Raw genomic sequence first — 22,239 nt, 5'->3', positions numbered from 1 at the left:
TTTCACAGCGGTCCTGGCAATGCTCTCAATGTAATTGTTCCAACTCATGTTTCCTGTGAACGTTCAGCCGAGGAGTTTAAAAGATGTACTTTCAGATAAAGAGTCATTGGCCATAGGTAGGTGGTAGAGAAGGCTTCTTGTAGTTATTGAAGGAAACAAGTTTAGTCTTGGCAGCATTGAATGTGACCATCCATTTTTGTGCCCATTCCACTACAGATTGGAAATCATCCTCTAGTGTTTCTGCCATTTCTGTAGATATGTGTTCATTTGTTTTCCTGTCGTGTCTGTTATAGAGCATGGTATCGTCAGCATATATATATATATACCCATCTCACAGGTAATTTTGTCAGGGAGGTCATTTATGAATATTAGGAATAATAGAGGTCCAAGGATAGACTCCTGAGGCACTCCTGCATTTATATCATATTGTTTAGATGTACGACCATCGAGGACTACCTGGATTTTTCTCTTATCTAAGAAGGATTTAATTATGTTAAGTATTCTTCCAGTGATACCGTATGATCTGATTTTCCTGAGAAGATCTTCATGCCATACCCTGTCAAAAGCCTTAGATATATCTAGAGCTACTACTCTACCCTCCCCTGCTTTGTCAAGTGAATGGTATATATCATAGTTAATGATTATAGTTTAATTTTTGGCGCTTCTTTGGTCTAATAGCAAAAATCGAAATATTTAGTTTCAAGTAAACCAATGGTACGAGAGGCGTGCGATAAGTAATGCCCCGGATCCACTTCCAGTTGTCTGATCTAGCTGAAATTTTGCATGTGCAATGATTTATATCGCTACAGGTTATGTGAAAAATTACAGCTCTGAAATAATTGTGGTTTTTGTTTTACATGTGTTTGAACTGAGTCAGGTGTGAAATGGAGCCTGTTAAATGTTGAGCAGTGATCCGGTTTTTCTATTTAAAAGGACGCACACCACAGGAGACTTTTGATGAAATAAAAGAAACTTATGGTGATAATGCTCCATCATATAACCTTGTAAAACGCTGGCATCGTGAATTCAAACATGGCTGGAAGTCTGTGGAAACAGCTCCCAGACCTGGTGCCCCCCCCCTTCTGCCATTCATGAGGCATCTGTCCGTCAAGTTGAGGCTGCCATTTTGGAAGATCGGTGCATTACTATTCACCAAATAGCTCAAGATGTCAAAATTAGTACAGGGTCTGTGGAAACTATCATTCATGACAATTTGCATATGCATAAGGTGTCTGCCAGATGGATTCCCAGGTTGCTCACACCATTCTAGAAGCGAGAACGTGTCAAGTGCTCGAGGATGAATTTGGAGATGTGCCAAGAAGATGAGTCAAAGTTTTTCAAAAGACTGATTACACAGGATGATCCAGAGACCAAAGTCCAGTCAATGCAGTGGAAGCACTTAGACTCACCACCTTCAAAGAAGGCAAGGGTGCAGTCCTCCACTGGCAAGGTCATGCTCACAGTCTTCTGGGACCAGGACGGAGTAGTGATGACAGATTTCTTGGCAAAAGGTACCACAATTACAGGAGCCTATTATGCTTCACTTTTGAGGAAATTAAGGGAAGTTATCAAAATCAAGAGGCGGGGTAAGATCAGCAAAGGTACCCTCCTCCTGCAGGACAATGCTCCGGTCCACAACTCGCATGTCGCCAGATCAGAAGCATGGGCATGTGGTTATGAAATCCTTCCCCATCCTCCCTACTCTCCTGACCTTGCACCCTCTAACTTTCACTTCTTCCGAGCCATGAAGTTGTTTTTGGAAGGAAAGCGTTTTCCAGATGACGCAGCCTTGATTTCTGAAGTCACGTTGTGGTTGGAAGATCAACCTGGGGTGTTCTACAAAAATGGTCTCCAGAGCTGCATCAATAGATGGGAGAAATGCATAACTCTGGGTGGTTTCTATGTAGAAAAAGATTAATAACCGTGCCAAGTTTCGTTGCTCTACTTCTATGGAAAGTGGGTCAGGGGCATTACTTATTGCACGCCCCTCGTATCTACTCAATTGTCATGTCGCAAAAAAAAAAAAAATTACGAAAAACGATTAGGTAGAAGATTAATTGTTAATGAAAATAGTTTCCAAAACAATTAGCAAAAACTGAGTTATGCAAAAAAAAAAAAAAGAAGAAAAGAGAGCGAGAGAAATCACAGAGTTTGAATCGTAATAAAGGAAGTAATTATTTTCTAAAAACTTTGAAAATTTTAGTCTGATTAAAAAAATTGGTGCTTATTAAGATAGAATCGACAAATCGATTTTTTAAATGTGTGGCTTTAAGCAACAACAACAATACTTACTCTTACTTGTCATGTCGAAAATATTGATATATTCAAAAATTATTAAAATTCATAGAGCAAAACAACTGCTATTGTGTTTTTAGTTAAAAAAAAAAGAAGAAAGAAAAGTCTATCGTTATAGACTACAAATATCGGAAGCTATTAGAGTGGCGAAAAGGGAGATAAGTATCTCCCCTGTATTCGCAGTCTTCGAGGTGTTCACATCTAGGGAAGTTTCCCCCAATTTCCGTAAAAATTACTTTTAACTATAAATAATTTTCTACTCAATGAATTTTTGTAATCTTTGGATATATTATTATTTTTGACCTTACAATTAAGTAAGTACTGATGTTTTTGCTTAAAACGACATATTTAAATAAAAAACCATTCTGTCGACTCTATCTTAACAAGCACGAAAAATTTACCAAAATTCAGAAAATCGACCAATTTTAATGGAATCTTCAGTAATTAGTAATTAATGATCACAAAATCTAAAGAAGTCATTATTTTATTAAAATATTAGTGAGAATTTATTATTTTGTGAAAAAAAAAACTTTACTAAAATTATATTTTATGTATTAAAAAAACGCACAACTTTATTTTTGTTTCTTTAATGAAAATAAAGCATTATATATGCTAATTTTTTTTAACAGGTATTTTCGATATTTGGAGGGGGGGGTCTTTACCAAAATACGTTTTATATTGTAACAGATATATATACAAAAATGTGGAGAAAAATAAAGCAAAGTCTTGTAAATATAAACAAAGGGAGCAATAAACGTTATTTATTTATCGTTATTTCCATGACAGGTGCTCGTCTGAACTCCAATCTCTGGTCCCCCCTCGCCAATCTTTCACAAAAAACACCCGTCTAGCTGAATCCACTGTGAAAAATTTCCCCCACTCTATATCTGTGCCTAAATCAAAATGCGGATTCCATGAACAAAGCTTCTTTCTTAGAACTGCATGCTTGTGGAACTCTGTTCCGTCTGCCTGCTTCCCACCGGACTACAACTTGGATATGTTCAAGTCCAACGTTAACAAATTCCTAATGAACCGCCCCCTTAAGTAAACACTTCATCAAATCTCCACACTAACGTAATGTACTTGCAATAACCCTTATCCCTGAGTGGCTTCCGGGCCTTGATAAGTGGTGATCACTGTGTAAAAAAAAATTTAAAAAAAGAAACAAAAAAACAAAACAAAGGGGAGCAAAATAAAAAAGGAGCAAATGGAAACTAGACCCAAAAAAGATATCAATTTAGTCAGGTTTGTACTACTGTACACATAGATTCGAAAAAGTTGTTAAAAAACAAATATATAATAAATAAATGTTGTCAAAGGCAAGATGTTACTTTTCTACTTAGGTGGATATGTTTTTAGTGTTTTTATTTTATGTAACATGTTTATTCAGCTTGAAAAACATACAGTGTTTACCGATGTATTGGAAAATCAAAAATGGCACCCGACTTTCTCTTTGACATGGTAAGTTTGGGAAAAGGAGTTAAAAATACTGAGTGGCTTGTAAAAAAAAAAAAAAAAAAAAAAAGTAATGCACCGATCTTCCAAAATGGCAGCCTCAACTTGACGGACAGATGCCTCATCAATGGCAGAAGGGTCTGGGAGCTGTTTCCACAAACTTCCGGCCATGTTTGAATTCACAATGCCAGCGTTTTACAAGGTCATATAATGGGGCATTATCACCATAAGTTTCTTTCATTTCATCAAAAGTCTCCTGTGGTGTGCGTCCTTTCAAATAGAAAAACCGGATCACTGCTCAACATTCAACAGGCTCCATTTCACACCTGACTCAGTTTAAACACCTGTAAAACAGAAACCACAATTATTTCAGAGCTGTAATTTGCCACATAACCCGTAGAGATATAAATCATTACACATGCAAAATTTCAGTTAGATCAGACAACTGAAAGTGGGTCAGGGGCATTACTTATTGCACGCCCCTCATAAAGTTCAAGAATAAAGCGAGCAATATAATTGCTAAGGTTATTAATATTCATGTAAAAAACAATGATAAAATTGGCGTAGTATATAGTTCATACTAAAAAGATAAATTTTACAAAACATTTTACGTCATTTTACAAAAGTTTTATTTCAAATTCTAACATCATTTTACAAAAGTTTTATTTCAAATTCTAACATCATTTTACAAAAGTTTTATTTCAAATTCTAACGTCATTTTACAAAAGTTTTATTTCAAATTCTAACATCATTTTACAAAAGTTTTATTTCAAATTCTAACGTCATTTTACAAAAGTTTTATTTCAAATTCTAACGTCATTTTACAAAAGTTTTATTTCAAATTCTAACGTCATTTTACAAAAGTTTTATTTCAAATTCTAACATCATTTTACAAAAGTTTTATTTCAAATTCTAACGTCATTTTACAAAAGTTTTATTTCAAATTCTAACATCATTTTACAAAAGTTTTATTTCAAATTCTAACGTCATTTTACAAAAGTTTTATTTCAAATTCTAACGTCATTTTACAAAAGTTTTATTTCAAATTCTAACATCATTTTACAAAAGTTTTATTGCAAATTCTAACATCATTTTACAAAAGTTTTATTTCAAATTCTAACATCATTTTACAAAAGTTTTATTGCAAATTCTAAGGAAAAACGTTGGTAAACAGACGTCATCAATAATTTAGAGTAATTCTGAAAAAAAAAAGAAATTAAAAATGAATCATTTTTAGATAAAAATAAATAAATTCTTATGACATTTCTCCTCTAAAACTAAAATGACTTAAACCTCAAATTCTATTTAATGCATAGTGCGTAGGGAGTAGCAGTTACAGTTGGTCTGCATTATCCTTAAGCTATAGAACTGAGATGATCTTTTATACATTATTAGTAAGTAATGAAAACCATTGTGATACCATGTGCATCCCTCTGCTCAACGATAATCGCCACCCCACCCCCAACGTTGTGTGCCATAGTTTCCTTCAACCTCATCCTCTCTTTCATCTTCTCTTCTGACCATATCATCATCTCTCACATTGATAGCTGCCGAGTTGGCACACAGTGGTTCACAAGTATAAAAATAAACAGCACAAGATAAAATGCAGAAAACACAAACTCTTATACATTCCGTGGATGTTAGACTCTGGAAATGATCCTCTACACAATAACGTCCATATCTTAGTTGTCTGTCATTGGTTGACGTCATTTAATTTTGATCTGCCCGGAAGCACAACCTGCCATCCACTGTCCAAACTGTAAACTGTCCTTAACTTTGGCAAACTCAAGACTATCTGTTTACTACCCTCAACTGTGGCAAAACTCACTGCCACTCCCTAAAACTTTTTGTAAACTAACTCTAAATATATTAACCTCTATTGTCCGGTCTTTTTGTCCCAGGTCCTGGATATGACCTTAAACTATATCCGATGGTGACGCCCCAGCTTGCGGGCTTTGGGGAGTGTGGAGCCACCATTTAATTGCCATTGCTCCCAGGTCCACTGTGACTTGGATTGGTAGTACCTGTTAGGGTCCGAACTATGGGTTAAATAGAAACCGACTTAAAAAAAAACAAAACAAATATACTCTATTAAAAAATGTTTCTTCAAAATCACTGGATTCGGCATTAAATAACCTGAAAAGGGTTGATATGCCGTAAAACAAAAACAACCAACCAACCGTTTGTCCCAGTTATCATTACATCTTGATTAACTATCCTATTTCAGCTTTCTTTTGTGTTCTTTGGCGAACAACTTCTTCCCCATTATCTTTCTACTAACACCACTTCCTATACTTTTGCTTAGATGATCAACTAATTTTCTCCTATTTTTTTCCCCCAACATTATCACACTGTTACAGGAAAGGAATAAAAAAAAAAAAACGTTTTTATAATAGCAATTAAAAGGGTTTATTTAATTATCTGTACTGTTCAATAACGATGAAAGGAAAGCGACGATGGTTTAGCGGTTAACAACACGGACTGACAACCTGAGTGTCCTAAATTCGAATTCATTTCATTCTGCAAAAAATCACTTACACTTAGAATGTTAGCAATTTTCAAATGGTCCCTCCTGTAAGTACATGATGTCTTTCTATTTTTTTTTTCTTTTTACACGGTGGTCACCATTTATCAAGGCCCGGAAGCCATTCAGGGATAAGGGTTATTGCAAGTACAGTACGTTAGTGTGGAGATTTTCTAGAAATAATTCTGACTATACAACATATGTCGTATAGTCAGAATCACATTGACACACCTGTTCTCGTTAGATCACCGAAGTTAAGCAACGTTGAGCCTGGTCAGTACTAAATTAGGTGGCCATTTGTGAATTCCAGGTGCTGTATGTGCTCTCTGCTTATCTTGGCATTGTTTTCAGTTGTCCTGAATTTCTCCTGGCAATTGGACTCAAGCAGTGCCGATTCAGAAGAGGTGTGGTTAGAGATTGTACAACCCTTGCCTTACAATTACATGTGCAATAATTCTATCAGGGATTATCCATTGTCTTTCGAGACCTGAATAGAGGTGTTGTTGTTTTTTTGTTGTTTTTTTTAATTCTGACTAGAAAAATATCGGGTAAACCAATGCCAACAAAAGAATCTTTGGATTCCTACAATATGATAATGAGTATAGATGGAAGAAAGTTGGACAGCGTCCAAGTAAAGAAAGAAAAGATAGAAAAAGTTTTTTGATTCCCCAGAAAAATATCGGGTAAACCAATGCCAACAAAAGAATCTTTGGATTCCTACAATATGATAATGAGTATAGATGGAAGAAAGTTGGACAGCGTCCAAGTAAAGAAAGAAAAGATAGAAAAAGTTTTTTGATTCCCCAGAAAGTTTGTCAGCAGTTATCTTAAAGCAAAGATGGTTGATGCCTGAGCGTCAAGTTGACAGAGACAGGACAGAGAAAGAACATCTTTCTTCATTGCTTCCAGAGTTCTCTCTGCTGATTGATTATGATTTCTAAAAATGGCTGAAGTAACTCTTCAAAAGACAAATGAAATTAATGTGCCCTGCAAGCTGAGTGGACTGTGTGACCAAACCGTTTAACAGAGATACTTCTCTGAAAGAGAAAATAAGTCCTTATTTATGACTACTATAAAGCTCCTAAATTAAAGCCTGGTGACACTGGGAAGGGAGCTTAATGTGATAAAATAAAGGGGGCTTGCCTCAAATTCCTGGATGAGTTTGTGTAGGTATAAGTGTTGTGTTATTCATAAGACTGGCTGGATTGCTAGTCGGGGGGGTTGTTTGAATCCAAACTATTAAGCATGTCTCCGCAATCAGACATAAACACAAAAATGTCCTTTGTACTTTTAAATAATACTAGTGGGGCTACCCCCGGCGTTGCCCGTGTGTTTAGAGGTGTGTGTGAATAAGCGAAGTAATCACCCTGTTTAAATATTATTAAAAAAAATGTTAAAACTTAAAAAAATCGAAAAAAAAACAAAACAAAAACTAAGTAAGGCAAACGAACAATGTTAAAATTTCTTAAAATCGGAAAAACAAAAACAAAAAAAGAAAACGCGAATGTGATGGAAAAAAAAACAGAAAAACGAATGTTCTTTACAAAATCTGAAAAATAAAAATAGCATAGAACGTGAAAAATGGCTTAAATAACCCTATTTCAATATTAAAACTTCAAAAATCGAAAAAAAAAATAAAAGAAATCTCACACCACGATTCGAGCTTACACCGCACTCTAATCAAGTAAGCTAAGAGGACGTTGACGAAATTGGGTCGTTTTTTCAATATTTAAACTAAATCATGTTCTGACATCATTTGCACATGCATAGAAGCCATCTTGTCATGAGAGGACGGTTTTTTGCTACCCCTTCCCTGTACAAAAATGGCCAGTTTAGGGTGAAGGAATTAATGTTTTGTGCCAATTTTTCGATATTTGTCGGGTGAAGGTTTGAGCTTGAAAATGATACCTATTTGGTGAAAATCCGTGGCCTATGTCAAAAGTTTTTGCGAGACATACAAACACACACACATGCATACATACATACATGATGGTTGCAACGTCTTGTCAGACGAGTGCCACTCCCTCAGACACCTAAAGTCCATGAACCCAAAAATGACTTTTTTTTTTTTTAGGCCTACCTGTGAATTCACACACTCAAGCAGGCATGACACTGAAGACGGTCATTGAGATCAATTATTACATGCTTCTAGTATTTGAAGCCTCTACACGTCACAACTTTTCCATCGCCACAGGACAATTTTTATAGACAAATGCCTGAGGGAGTATCTATACACAGATGATGTTACAGAGTCTTAACTTTGTACGACAGCTAAGTCTCTCTCTCTCGGTTCAAAATGTTGAAATCCAGCAACAGGCAAGAGCAAGATAGCCAGCAACAAGTTAAACTGCAGACCAGCTTAATGCGGGTACTGGTCTCTCGCTTTATGGTTTTTTAAATCAGAGATTTGCTTCTCCTAGAAAGGTTGCCTTCACCACGGCTTATGGGAGCCCTCTCCACTCCAACACACACATACATACACCCAAACACACACGATGCTAGTTGGCCATTGACCCCGAAAAAGGGTTCATTCACCCTTTGGAAGGTTTTGTTGGGGGAACTAGTTTAGTCGCCAGTGACCCGACCATGAGGCAGGTAGTACTGGGTTACATGGTACCAGTAGCATATGACATGACCTGACATACATACATACATACATTTTTGCTTTTATATATATAGATGTAACAGGAATAAATGATTAGAAACAATCTTTATTTTCTAGTGACGACACTGACAGCATAAACGGTCTTGGAGTAGGGTGTATACAAAATGACAGACAGATAATGTGTCCATTTTCTCCTTGTTGTCTGGCTGTCTCTATTTTATTGGAATAGATGATATCAGAACATTCCTCCATGCATTGTCTAAACTTCTCTGATGTCATTTCCGGCGCACCTGGATCAAGGGTTGCTGCTTTGACCGACCCTCCTGGGTCTGGCCTTTATTGACATCATCCTTGCAAGCTCAGACAGCCAATCTTCTCTCCAGAATCACCTCTGCCATCTTCCTCTCCTTACCTTTCTGTAACATATGGTCCGATTACGGGCAAATAAAAACAGCAAAATAACAGCTGTACCTGATTATTTATCAGCAGGTCTCATGAAGTAATGTGAAATCTCATTACTGATATGCAAATGAGATGGTAGTGACTAAGAAAAAAAGCATGTTTTTCAGAGGCGTAAGATATTTGGAGTTGTGAGTGTGGATCATAGCATGTGTACGTAAAGTACTGCGGTGTGATGATTTCAAACTACAAAAACAAAAATTACACTTACCCAGTCTTTTGGGTCCTCAATATGACAGACGATTTTCTGTGATTTTATCTTGTCTAATCCAACCTTGGTCTTTTCACACATGAATATTTACAACAGAGACACTATGGTTAATTCAGGATAGACTACCTGAATATCAATGGCTAATTCAGAATAGGCTGTCTAAATATATATGGCTAAGACTAGAACCTGTAAGTGTATACTGGTCCAAATGTTTCAGGATAGACTACCTAAATATCTATGGCTAATTCAGGATAGACTACTTGAATATCAATGGCTAATTCAGAATAGACTACCTGAATATCTATGGCTAAGTCAGGATAGATTACTGAATATCCATGGCTAATTCAGGATAGATTGCTGTATATCTAAGGCTAATTCAGGATAGACTGCCTGAATGTCTATGGCTAATTCAGGATAGATTGCTGAATATCCATGGCTAATTCAGGATAGATTGCTGAATATCTAACGCTAATTCAGGATAAACTACCTTATTATCTATGACTAATTAAGGATAAGCTACCTGAATATCTACAGCTAATTCAGGATAAACTGGCTGAATATTTAAGGCTATTCAAGATAGACTGTTGAATATTTACAGCTAATTCAGGATAGACTGCCTGAAGGTTTATGGCTAATCCAGGATAGACCAAATATTTATGGCTTAGACTAGAACCTGTGAGTGTATACCGGTCAAAATGTTTCAAGATAGACTACCTGAATATCTATGGCTAATTCAGGATAAACTACCTGAATATCTATTACTACTTCATGGTTAAACTGCCTGAATATCTATGGGTAATTCAGAATAGACTGCCCTTATATCTATAGCTAATTCAGGATAGATTGCCTGAATATTTATGGCTTATTGAGGATAGACTGCCTGAATATCAATGGCTAATTCAGGATAGACTGCCTGAATATCTACAGCTAATTCAGAATAGACTACCTGAATATCTATGGCTAATTCAGGATAGACTGACTGAATATTTATGGCTAATTGAGGATAAACTGCCTAAATATCTATAGCTAACTCAGCATAGACTGTCTAAATATATATGGCTAAGACTAGAATCTGTTAGTGTATACTGATCAAAATGTTTCAGGATAAACTATCTGAATATCTATGACTTATTCATGGTAAAACTGCTTGAATATCTATGACTAATTCAGGATAGACTGCCTGAATATCTTTGGCTATTTAAGACTAGACTACCTGAATATCTGTGGATAATTCAGGATAGATTGCCTGAATATCTATGACTCATTTAGCATAGACTGCCTGAATATCTATGGTTAATTCAAGATGAACTGCCTAAATATCTATGGCTAATTCAGAATAGACAATCTGAATATCTATGGCTAAGACTAGCCCCTGTAAATGCATCCTGGGCAAAATGTTTCTAATGCTTTTGTATTTTTCTGAATCATAAAAGACTGGAGTAGGGTACAAAGAAAGAGATTTCGTCTGGGTTAAAACAGTGCACAACTAAGTCCAGCACCAGGTGTGAAACCAAACTTGTCAGCCTTCATTCAGTATGAATTTATGAGATTCATCAGCATGTTAAAGATCTGTAACCATGTTTGGGGTCATATTTCTTATTGAACGATGAAACTGACCCAGAGGTGAATGAGTGTTTTGTTTATTTGAAATCAAATCCACCAAATGACTTCTCCAAGGTTAACGGGTCGTACTTTGATGAGCTGAGAAAATTACCAATTAAATCAGGTCTGACATTTGAACATTTACAAACTGTAAACTTCATTCACAAGTAAAATGTATTGTTATCATATTTGTGCTGTTTTTGCTATCTACACAATAAAATAATCATACTTGAAATCAAAACATTTCTGAATTTTTTAGATGAGGATTGGTTATTTATATTATTTGGATTCAATGGACTACTGTTCTCATCTTGAGTGTGATTTTCACAACGTTTCAGTCGATGTAACCTCCGACCTTCTTCAGGTGTATCTTGTTGAACTCGGTAATGTTTCTGTCGAACTCAGGAATTTTGACGGAATTTCGAGCGGAACCCTTTATTTTCTTCATGGGGATAGCGTGTTCTTGTTCTGTCAGCCATGACTGGATAGAGGTCCTAAGTAATTCGCAGTTGTATTTTTCAGTCGCCCACACTTAGGATTTAACCTTCAATTTTCAGGAGAATATCACATTTTACAATTGATTTTTCCGAGTACTCTAACCACTGCGATATGGGTCCTTGCAGACGTTGAAATCAAAATGTAATGATTGTTGCTTCTAAATATCATTTATCCTCTCATCTTGTTTCGCTTCAAAAACACTATAATTCAAACTTAAAATCTCTGTAATCAAGAAAGGAAAAACTGACGGAACTCTTCTTCACTAACGCCATAATTTACATCAACAAATCTCTATAATCCCCACCCCCACCCCGAAAAAAAAAACTAATTGAACTCCTCTTTACTCACACCATAATTTATATCAACAAATTTCAACTTTGATGTTTTCACTCAGCTGGCAAACACCTGTTCTTCAGATGCTGCACTTCAATTTCTTGTTCTCTGTCAGTGGAGAAGAAATCCTTCACGACAGAGACAATTTTTATTTTTGTTCCTTTTCCCCACATTAAAAAACGACCCTGGTGTCTAACTCTGTCCCGTGGGGAGGCATTGTAAATAGGAACTCTGTCCTCCCCAATTTGTGAGTCTTAAATCAGTTATTTCCCTCATATGCAAATTAATGCCTTGTATATAAAAAATTTAAAAAATCTAGTTGCAAATGCAAGATTTTTACTTCTTCATCTTTCCATGAATCCTGTACTTGACGCGCTAAACAGATGTGTTGCCACTTGTGTGAGTAGTTTCTTCTATTAAATTAATGTTGTGCCTTTGCATGGTGTGACTTTAAAAATATTTCAGAGAGATGAATTATCTTATTCAAGTAACATCGTACACATTTTTTAACGGTTCAGAATAATCTTCCGTAAAATTTTCATGGACTCAACACGTTGTATATGAAAGTCTCACAAAGAAACAGAGGGGAGAAAAAAGAATGAAATTCAACTCAGCATTTCTTTTTTAACAAAAAGCATTTATTCTTCGTATTCCCAACAACAAATCGCATCTTGTTTTAAACAGTTCATTTTTTGTATCGCCATATCTTTTTTAAGATGCTCTCATCACCCATATGGTTCGCCTGCTGTTATTTTCCCGCCATGTCTAGAAAACATGCTTTTCTCTGGCTTCTATGGCCTCATGTGATTTTTATTTGCAAAGCAAAAACTCGTATCATCTGGATGCTGGATGTCTGGAAGATGGCACGTCACCGGAGGCTAAGGTCTGCAGGGCTGGAACAGGTACTCTAGACATAGTGTGGTTTAGAGTTGTTTACTGGGACGATTGGCTGAATGACAGGGCAATTCGGAATGGACGGTGGACACTGAGAATGTGGGGATCAGTGTTAAGGAATGGACGACACTGAGAACGTAGGATCAGTATTAAGGAACGGATGGTCGGTCAGGACCAAGGTGCAGGCGAGGTTGCAGATTGAAGGAGCGAGGTGCAGGCGAGGTTGCAGACCAAAGGAGCGAGGTGCAGGCGAGGTTGTTGGCTGGACGAGCAAGGTGCAGGCTGGAGGTGAGAGGTGCAGGCCAGAAGAGCAAGGTGCATGCGAGGTTGCAGGAAAGCTGCAGGAGGAGCTGGAAGGCACAGGAGTGAGCTGGAGGCACCAAGGGCTGGAAGGCTGCAGGCGTGAGGAGGAAGCCGCTGGAGACTGAAAGTGAAGTTCACTGCTGGTGGATCTCAGGAGGTAAGCAGTAGTGAATCGCATTAGTAGAAAACTTATTAGCCCTGATAAGGACTGGTTGAACTGATGCTGAGACGGCTGCTGCTGCTGGGAATCCTTCAGCTGATGGATTCGGTCGATGTGACTGGTAGCATCAGTCGCACTTCTGGAGCCTCCTCCTACTTCCCGGCTGAGCTGCCGGCCAAGCTGCCTGACTGGGCCGAAGCAGGCTGTATTCATTTGGGAGGAGTGATATTAGTGGCGTCGCTTCCTGCAAGACAAATAAACGACTCTAATTAATTCTAGAACGAAATTTATGCAATCAAAAGTATTACCTTCACCTTCACCGAGGTGCACGACTTATATGACCTTCACCAAAGTGCGCGACGTGACACAAAAAAAACAACTTCTTAATCAACTGCTAACGCACAAATGTTCCATGGGCGTTACAGATACGCTGGTGGAAGCCCTCAACAGTTGGTTAACATGGGTGGGAAGGCTGGCCACAAACGCATACGCCAGTGTCTGCTCTGACACTCCATTGCCAAATAGAACTGCAAGTTTCTTCAGCTCCATGAAGAAGATGTCCGCGGTTTCTCCTGGCATGAGCTTCCTAGAGGCAAATGTTTCATAGGCCGTGCAGGGATCCATGGCAAATACCTTGTATAAAGCATTTTTTATAGAGGTAACATCAGCCTTCTCCACGGCACTAAGTTGCTGATACACACTCGGAGCGCCTCCAGCCAATCTCAGGGGAATCACGGTATGCACCCCCTTTACTTCACAGAGGTTGCAGGTCAGCTCAACCCTTTCGACCCAGTCGACAACAGAAGTGGATTCGTTGAATTCGGGTATCAGTTTTAAATCAAACTTTGCCCCAGCCATAGTTGTTCAGGAAAAGAGACAAAACAAAATTGCCGAAATAGCTTATGACCTTCACCTTCACCGAGGTGCACGACTTATATGACCTTCACCGAGGTGCGCAACTTGACACAAAAAAAACAACTTCTTAACCAACTGCTAATGCACGCGTCACTGTAACGTCCAATGACAACAACAGCAACCTTTTCACTCGACCTGCCTTTTATACCACTCTCTCAATCCCTCCTCTTGCGCATGCGCCCGGAGATTCCTGATAACCTCGAGACTTCTGCTTATAAAAACCCAAGTTTTGTTGTCGCGCATGCCTACACAATGCACAAACACGTGGGCGTTTGTTTTGTTGGTAAGTAGCTTGGGAGTTTGTTGATACCATTTAAATTAATTTCGTCTAAAAATAAAAAGTCAGTTGTTTGAATTATAGACGTTTTTGGATTCCGACGTGCATAAAGGAGTCGAGGATGGAAAGAAAGGGAAGGTGAATGCATTCACTTAACCCAGATATTGTTCATAGTTTAGCTTGCATTAGTCTATTGCATCCTTTGTTTAAAAGAAGGGAAGGCGAAGAGAAAGAGCGGGAGTGAAGAAAGAGAGAAAAATGGAGGCAGTGGTTTTGAAACCATGACAACATCAGCTGAAAAGTTGTGAAAAAACAAAAAAACAAAATGAGAATAATAGTTCAACTAATACAAAAAAAATAATTATGTTTTAGACATATTTTCAGTTATGTAAAGAAATTATGTAAAGAAGATTGGGAATATTCCAGAATTGCAAACAAAGCAAAAAGGAAGTAAAAAAAAAATGCAAAACAAATATTTCCAAAGGCAAGATAACTTACTCTTCTATCTACCTGAATATGTGTTTTAACTTAATTTAAAGTCTGTCTTTTTGTTTTTTTTTTAATTTAAAAATGAAGGTAACGTAAAGTCTGTCGAGTTAGAACAAAAACAAAATGGTGGTCTTGTTTGAGACATCCTTGAACACTGATAATCGCTCAAAAATAAAAAAAATAAACAAAATACTGGTAGAACATTACATTTTCACACTGTTGGTGACATTTATTGAATGTGTTTCTATCGGTATTTTGTTTAATTTTCGATGTTTAAGCAATTATCATGGCTCGATTATGGCTCAAACAAAACTACCTTTTCTTTTGTTTTAACTCCAAATCACTTTACAATAAATTAAAACATACACAAAAAAAAAAAAAAAAAAAAAACTCATCCAGGCAGGAAGAAGAGTAATTTAGCTTGCCTTTGGTAACATTTATTTGTTTTAAATTTATTTTTACCCCCCCCCCTTTTTTTTTGACTATTCTGAAAAATCACCAAATTGTTACTTGAAGAAAGATCAAGAAGATGACCAGGGTGGGGATCAGAGAAAGCTTGAGTCTGGTATGTACGTAACTGTTATAGCTGAAAGACTGACCCAAGATACGTAATGGAATTTCAGGTGCTTGTGTAGATTGCTGATCTTTTAAACCAATGCATTTCAGATGAAAACATTATTCCATACTTACGTGTCATGGCGAAATTAGTATAAATTTAAAAAATTATGGAAAATGTTCCAGTAGAAAAATAATTACAAGTTAAAATAGAATTTACTGAATCATCAAGTTTTATCATGTTTTAACGTGGAACAGTTGTGCGACCAATTCAGTCCGACAAACTGATTTATCTCCCTTGGGTTAAAGTTAAGGCTGCCATTTTTAAACCAACGCATTTTAGAACGTAAATTGGGGATGATTTTTTGTTAAAAATACACCTTCTATAGGGCCATTTTCCGCAACTTTTGAAAATTTACTAATTTCAACGTGATACCTAAGTACGTAATGATGTTTTCACCTGAAATGCGTTGGTTTAAAAAATAAGCGATCTACACAAGTACTGAATTTTGTTCTCAAGCACGTGGCAAAGCTCTCTCAGATATGTCAAAGGGTGCAGATTTGGGAGACAAGCATTGTACAAACATTAGCTTCAGGTTGACCCCTAGTATTCGCAGTTTTCATAAATTGAATAAATTGCAAAAGTAATTAATTCTACTCTAATAGTTTCTTCTCCTCGGACTACTAGACTTTGGAATTCCCTTCCTGTTACCTGCTTCCTTGACTGTACTGACATATATTATTTTAAATGCAATGTAAATCGACATCTCGCTCATCCCCTAAAGAGAGTCCCAAATAGTAGCCCCTTACATTCAAGTGGCGATATGCCTTGTTTGGAGTAAACATGAATTAAAAAAATAATAAATAAATAAATTAATTAATTAATTAATAAAACTCTCCCAATTAAAAAAAAAAAAAAAAAAAATTGCAGACTCTCTTTCAGAGTGACGTCATCACCTCGATAGAATCGGTGTCGTGACGTCACGAGATCTCGTCCAAGTCTCGTTTGCCGTTTTACTATAGGGAAATTTTTTAATCCGGATTCCGCAGAAGCAAGTCGCCTTAAGTCGCGAAAGCATAAGGTTTCGTTCCTGAATATTATTAATTTCAACGCCGGCAGCTTTTTATTATACCAAAAAACAAAACAAGATGTCTAGTCAAGTCCAATCTCTTCAGAAGCAGCTTTCTCAGTTGCGCCAGGAGGCGAGTATCTCGAGAATTCCCGTCTCCCAGGCCATAGAAGAGTAAGGAAAAAAAAAGATCATCTTTTAATGTTGTATTTCTTTAAATTATGTTGGTTGCAACAAATAATATTCTTTCTCTCTTAGTCTAGCTTCCGTTTTTTCTATTCCGTTTTTTTTTTTTTTTTTTTTTTTTTTTTTTGCATTTATAAGAAAAAAAAAAATACCCCCCCCCCACCCTTCGCTTTAGAAAAAAATGTTCTATTTTTTTTTAAGAAATTTAGAAAAAGGCTGTGCTAGCCTTAAACACTCGACTCGCTGGTTTTAATTTTTAATTAAAGTCAAAAATTACTTTGTCTTCGGCAGTTTAAAGACTTAGCAATTACTTTCAAATTGAGAAAGTATTTACAATGTAAACAAGTTAGCCATTTAAAAAATCTAATCTAATAATTGTACGCAAAAAATGCCTGACTTGTACTTATTGTTATACGATTTTGACATTCTAAAGTTATTTCTGGCTGAATATTCAACATCAAGTATCTTGGTTAGGTTCATTTTAGGCCATATTTTTTACTTCCTTTGATATGACAATTTGACAATCTAATGTCAAGAAAGCGCAGGAGGTTCAAGTTGTGCCTCTAAATCCAAATAGAACCATCTTGTCACGCACACCTGTCATATCAAAGAACCTCCTTTTATTTTAAGTGTAAAGTTAAAAATTTAAATATTTGTAAGAAATAGCCACCTAGCAAGTTTCAGTTCTTATGAAATCAGTTCCGACTATTGACGGAGAATTCCGAATCAGTTGCGGAAATGGTCGAAACACTTCACGGTTAGAAAACTGAGAAAAGGCAGACAACATGTATGTTAAGCGTTAGGGGTACTTCTGCAGAAAAAGGTACCGTGATGAAATAACATTATTTAGAAAATAATTCTTAACATGGGAAGGGAGAGCGTTTTATAACTATTGTGTACTTTCACCTAACAATTTAATTAAGAGATACCGTAAACTTAAATCTTTAAACAAAAATAAATAATAGCGCGGTAACTTCTCTACATAAGTACCAGATTTTCAAATTGAATTTAATTTTTACAAGATCATGTTTATTCAGTTCCCCCTCTCCTTCACATTGGTTTCTAAATGTTATTTTAACACTGTCCGTACAAGTACCAAATTAACTTTCAAAATCCTAAAAAGCGAAACGACGTCGTAAAAATTTACCAAAAGTTAAGTACTGGTGCAAATGCATGCACTGCAGAGAACTGGAAACTTTTTTTTTTTTTATAACTATTTTAATAAATGGTACATTTTTACTTGGTTCCCACCTTAATATTTTCCTTTTAAATGATCTATAAAGGTGTTTGTGTATGCCGAAAACGAATATCACATCTAAATTTTCCGCAAATAAGTTATCCAGATATTAAGTAATGCAATTTCATGTTATAGCTGCTGCTATCTTGGTACGCGCTTTTCGTTTTCAGCATACCCGAAAACCTATTTAGGTCGTCATTTAAAAGGAAAATATTAAGATGGAAACCAAGTAAAAATGTCTGATTTGTTTACGAAGAAATGGAAATGCACCCTGCTGGATAATTTCGTTATAAAATTTCAGTTTAATTTACGTTATTGAAAAAAAATGAAGTCGGGTGAGAAACGCATGTAAACACACGAAGTTATCACACACACACACGCACACACACACATATATATATATATATATATATATATATATATATATATATATATATATATATATATATATATTGAATGTAGATTTCAAGCGCCCCCTCCTCCTGTAATCTGAAAATAGATTTCTGAAAATGAAAGTAAAAAAAACAAATGCATGTTTTTCACAAATGAAAGATTTTTCAAATTCGTAATAAAACCTGCTTCGATTTCTGTTTCTCAATACTTAACTAAATGAAAATAAACGTCAAATTATAGATTATTTCTGGGCTCAAATTCATTTTCTGCTTATTTGTTTTAATTACTTGGGCAATTAATTTGTTTTATTTAAATACTTAAAGGGACTGTTAGAATCTTAAAAAGACCCCCCCCAGTAGATTCTCTATCGTCAGTTAAAACAAAATAAATTGAAAAAAGATATTTGAATTTTTTGTAAATTCAAATAAATTTACATTTCTTACATGATGCCGTCTTTGATAGAATACTAGCGTAGTTAAACTACGTAGTTTAGAAGCACAACCGAACCCTAATACTTGACTTTTGGCCCTTTTAAAACGTTAACACAAGCCATGAATTACTTTCTATTCTCCAATTTCAAGGCTTCAAAATCATTTTCGAATGCCGAACCTTCTCGACACGATGTAAACACACAGCCATTTTTGTTCTAGGTATTTTAGAGGAAAAATACTTGTCACGGTGATTTATTTGTGATGAAATGCTAAACAAATTTAAAAGCCTTTAAACTGTCGACTCGACTCGGCAGCATATTATGGTGATTCTTTTATCTGAAACCAAAGAAACTATTTTCTTTTCTTGCACCTTGCACCACTATTTTAGCAGATCCTAATCTTTTAATTAGCGTTAAAGGAATTAGGAAGGTTGCAAAGTAATTTTTATTGGCTATAGTAACATTTATTTGTTGTATATTTGATTTTTGACCAAATTTTCGAATCCCTGTGGATTGTATAACAAATCCCAAGATTGTGTGTGTGTTTCGATAGTTATTTCAAGTGCTCAATGACTAGAGCTTAATAGTTTTCTTCCTTTGAAGATTGTAACGTTGGATACGGGCAGGCAAAGCAGCTGCCAACATGCTTTTTATTGAAATCAGCCGAGGAGGGCTCTTTCTAGTATCCTCGTTGTTGCCTTAAGTGCAATTGTTTGTATCTCTTTTGCTTAATAGTAATATGAAACCTGTTATGGCCAGTTTCATTCCTTCGAATGAATTCGTTAGACTGACGAATTCTAAACTCACTTTCCACAAGTTTTGTGTGTGTGTGTGTGAAAGTGCATTTAATTAAACGAATCAACTTTCATAAAATTCCGCTTGTGTAAATTTTCTGTGTCCTAAATTATCTTTTGCAAAAGATCCATTTTATTCCATTTGTAGTTTTAAGATGTCACAAAATAAGAATGATTGAGTTTAATTTGCTTCCCCACCAAAGCAAATTAGGCACAAGGCCGTTTTTAATGTGGGGTAAAAACCAGCTCCCCTAAAAGTAGGCAAAAAGGAGGCACTCTGAATAATTGAGTTTAATAGCGATTCCCTTTATATATATAATGACTTAATATTTTGTTTGGCTTTATTTAATATTGAAAAATAAGCTCAATAATGAAAAAAATTTGTGACGCTAAAAAAACGTAATCTGATTTTTTTTAATTTCTCGAGAACTAAAAATAACTGTCTTTCCAAATTTGTTAAAAAATTAAATTCCAAGATACGATTAAAAAAGCAATTAACGTCTACAATGATTTTTTTTTTAATTTATGAGGATGATTTGATGAAGATGAAGCCATCTTCATTTCGTTCTTTAACAAGTGCTTGTTGTTCGACTGCTAAAAATGACGGCCTTTATTTTGAGGCTCTTACTCGAATAACATGTTCTTTGTCGAAATTCTAAAATTTCTTAATATTAAAAAAAAAATTGTTTTATTGCAGATGTTTCTGATTGTCTTTATGCTCCGATTCGATCTCTTAATTGTTTTCTTCAAAGATGGCCAGCTTCTTCAGCAGAACGTTTAAGTGTCAAGCTAAGAAATCTCTTTTGCCTCTAGTAATAATTAACCATCATTCGGGCCAAGATCAGTGTAGTAGTAAATGCTACACTTCACCTTTTCTGCTAGATTTTGTGCCTAACTCTGCCCTCGTGGGGAGGCAAGTAAATAGGAATAATTAATCATCCTCTAACTCCTAATTTGCCTTCCAAATAACAAATTCTAAAAAAAATTTATAAACAAATTGTACCAATCCAACGTTGCCGACATATGTTCATTTTTATTTCACCGTGTTTAACATTTTGAATAGATTAAGTACGGTGTCGGTTGTTGACTGTTATATAAAGCTATAATTAATTTTATTAAGGTAATGTGTTAATACTTATAAAATGGTTGGAGTATTATTACTAGGAGTAACGGAAATAATTTCCTATCTCTGTAGAGACCACACCCAGTGGAAAATAAATTAATTTCCAGTGTAAAAGCCTTTATAGGTTTATATTACGTTGTAAATTCTGACTGACTACCGACCTTCCCACTTTTGGGGGAATCGTGCCTAAGTTTCCATCCACTTTCTTTTTGGCAAATAATTCAAAGTGTAGTATCTGTTGTCTTAGAACTTCCAAACATAGATAATTTTGCATTTGTCTAAATTCAGAGTGCACATCCCCTATTTGAAGAGCATTATTATTACTCCCTCATTAAAAACCAGACCTTGTGCCAGGCTTTGTTACTCCGAAGAAACTTTTTCGTAAATGTTTAACTTGCGTGTTCCACAATTTATTAAGGCCTTTTTTGAGTCTCTATTTCTCTCTGCAATTTAAACCTGTTGGTTCAAAAAAAAAAAAAAAACTAGAAAGAAGGAAACTGCTACATTTGCTGCATAAAGAAATGTTTATTCGCAAAGTTTGCAAACTTGTGTTTCTCTCACACGAGTACAAATTTATTGCAAACTTTTAAATTTTACCCATCTTTTATGATGGATTGGCAAGCTACTCGGCGATGATGCTCTGGTGCATGAAATACAAAATAGAAGTTATGCGCCCTCCCACCCCAAGTAATATTACTTAACTTCTCTGATTGCCTCCTCTTCCTTCTCTCTCTATGGGTTCGATATATTTCTTAGAAAAAAAACAAACTGACTGACTGTTTGACCTAGTTATTTATTTTTTTTTTTTTAACAATTGCAAGTAATAAAATATCCCCCCCCCCCTCCCGGCTCCTTATGCACAAACTTCGTTCCTGGTGACACCAATAAGGAATAGTAATTACATTTTATTACTAGGTACGTGCAAAATGAATGGCCGATGCTCAAAATATAATGAACATTTTGACTCCCTCCCTTAACTTAAAAATTCACCAAAAATCAAAAAATTAACCAATTTTAATGAAGTTTTCGGTATTTATCAAATAATGATCACGGAATATAATGATGCCATTATTTTTATTTGAATCTTAGTTAAAATGCATTATTTTGTTTAAACAAAAAACATTTCTACTAAATTTATGGTTTTCAGTATTAAAAAAAAAAAAAAAAAAAAAAAAAATGAATTTTTATGAAAATAAAGTATCGTAAATTGTAACCATTACAAAAAATAATTTTTTTCGGGAACATTACGAAAAAAAGCTCCTAAAGTCCGTATTAACAAAATCTATAACTCAAAGAAAAATTAATTTTGCAAACTAACGATATTACCATTGAACTAAGCATTGTTTGTTAATATTATTTCATAATGCTTTTTTTTCTCTTTTTTTTTTTTTTTTTTTTTTTTACATGAAATGTAGGGTTTTTCAGATTTGC

The 22,239-nt window shown here is 35.5% G+C and overlaps 1 protein-coding gene across 1 annotated transcript in view; it reads left to right on the top strand.

Moving 5' to 3' along the window:
- The first annotated feature begins 16,516 nt into the window (after positions 1-16,516).
- Positions 16,517-22,239, top strand: part of LOC145252525 (guanine nucleotide-binding protein G(I)/G(S)/G(O) subunit gamma-7-like) — a 45,595-nt gene continuing 39,872 nt past the window's right edge. Inside the window, exon 1 of the mRNA XM_080112072.1 lies at positions 16,517-16,819. Coding sequence (XP_079968198.1) covers positions 16,725-16,819 — 95 coding nt within the window. The 5' untranslated portion in view covers positions 16,517-16,724. The remainder of the gene's footprint in view (positions 16,820-22,239) is intronic.

The sequence above is a fragment of the Euprymna scolopes genome, chromosome 29 (genome assembly GCF_053919585.1).
Source record: "Euprymna scolopes isolate OS-2025 chromosome 29, ASM5391958v1, whole genome shotgun sequence".
Lineage (NCBI taxonomy): Eukaryota > Metazoa > Mollusca > Cephalopoda > Sepiida > Sepiolidae > Euprymna > Euprymna scolopes.
The sequence above is the reverse complement of the archived record's forward strand: the minus strand, read 5'-3'. Positions and strand labels throughout refer to the sequence as shown.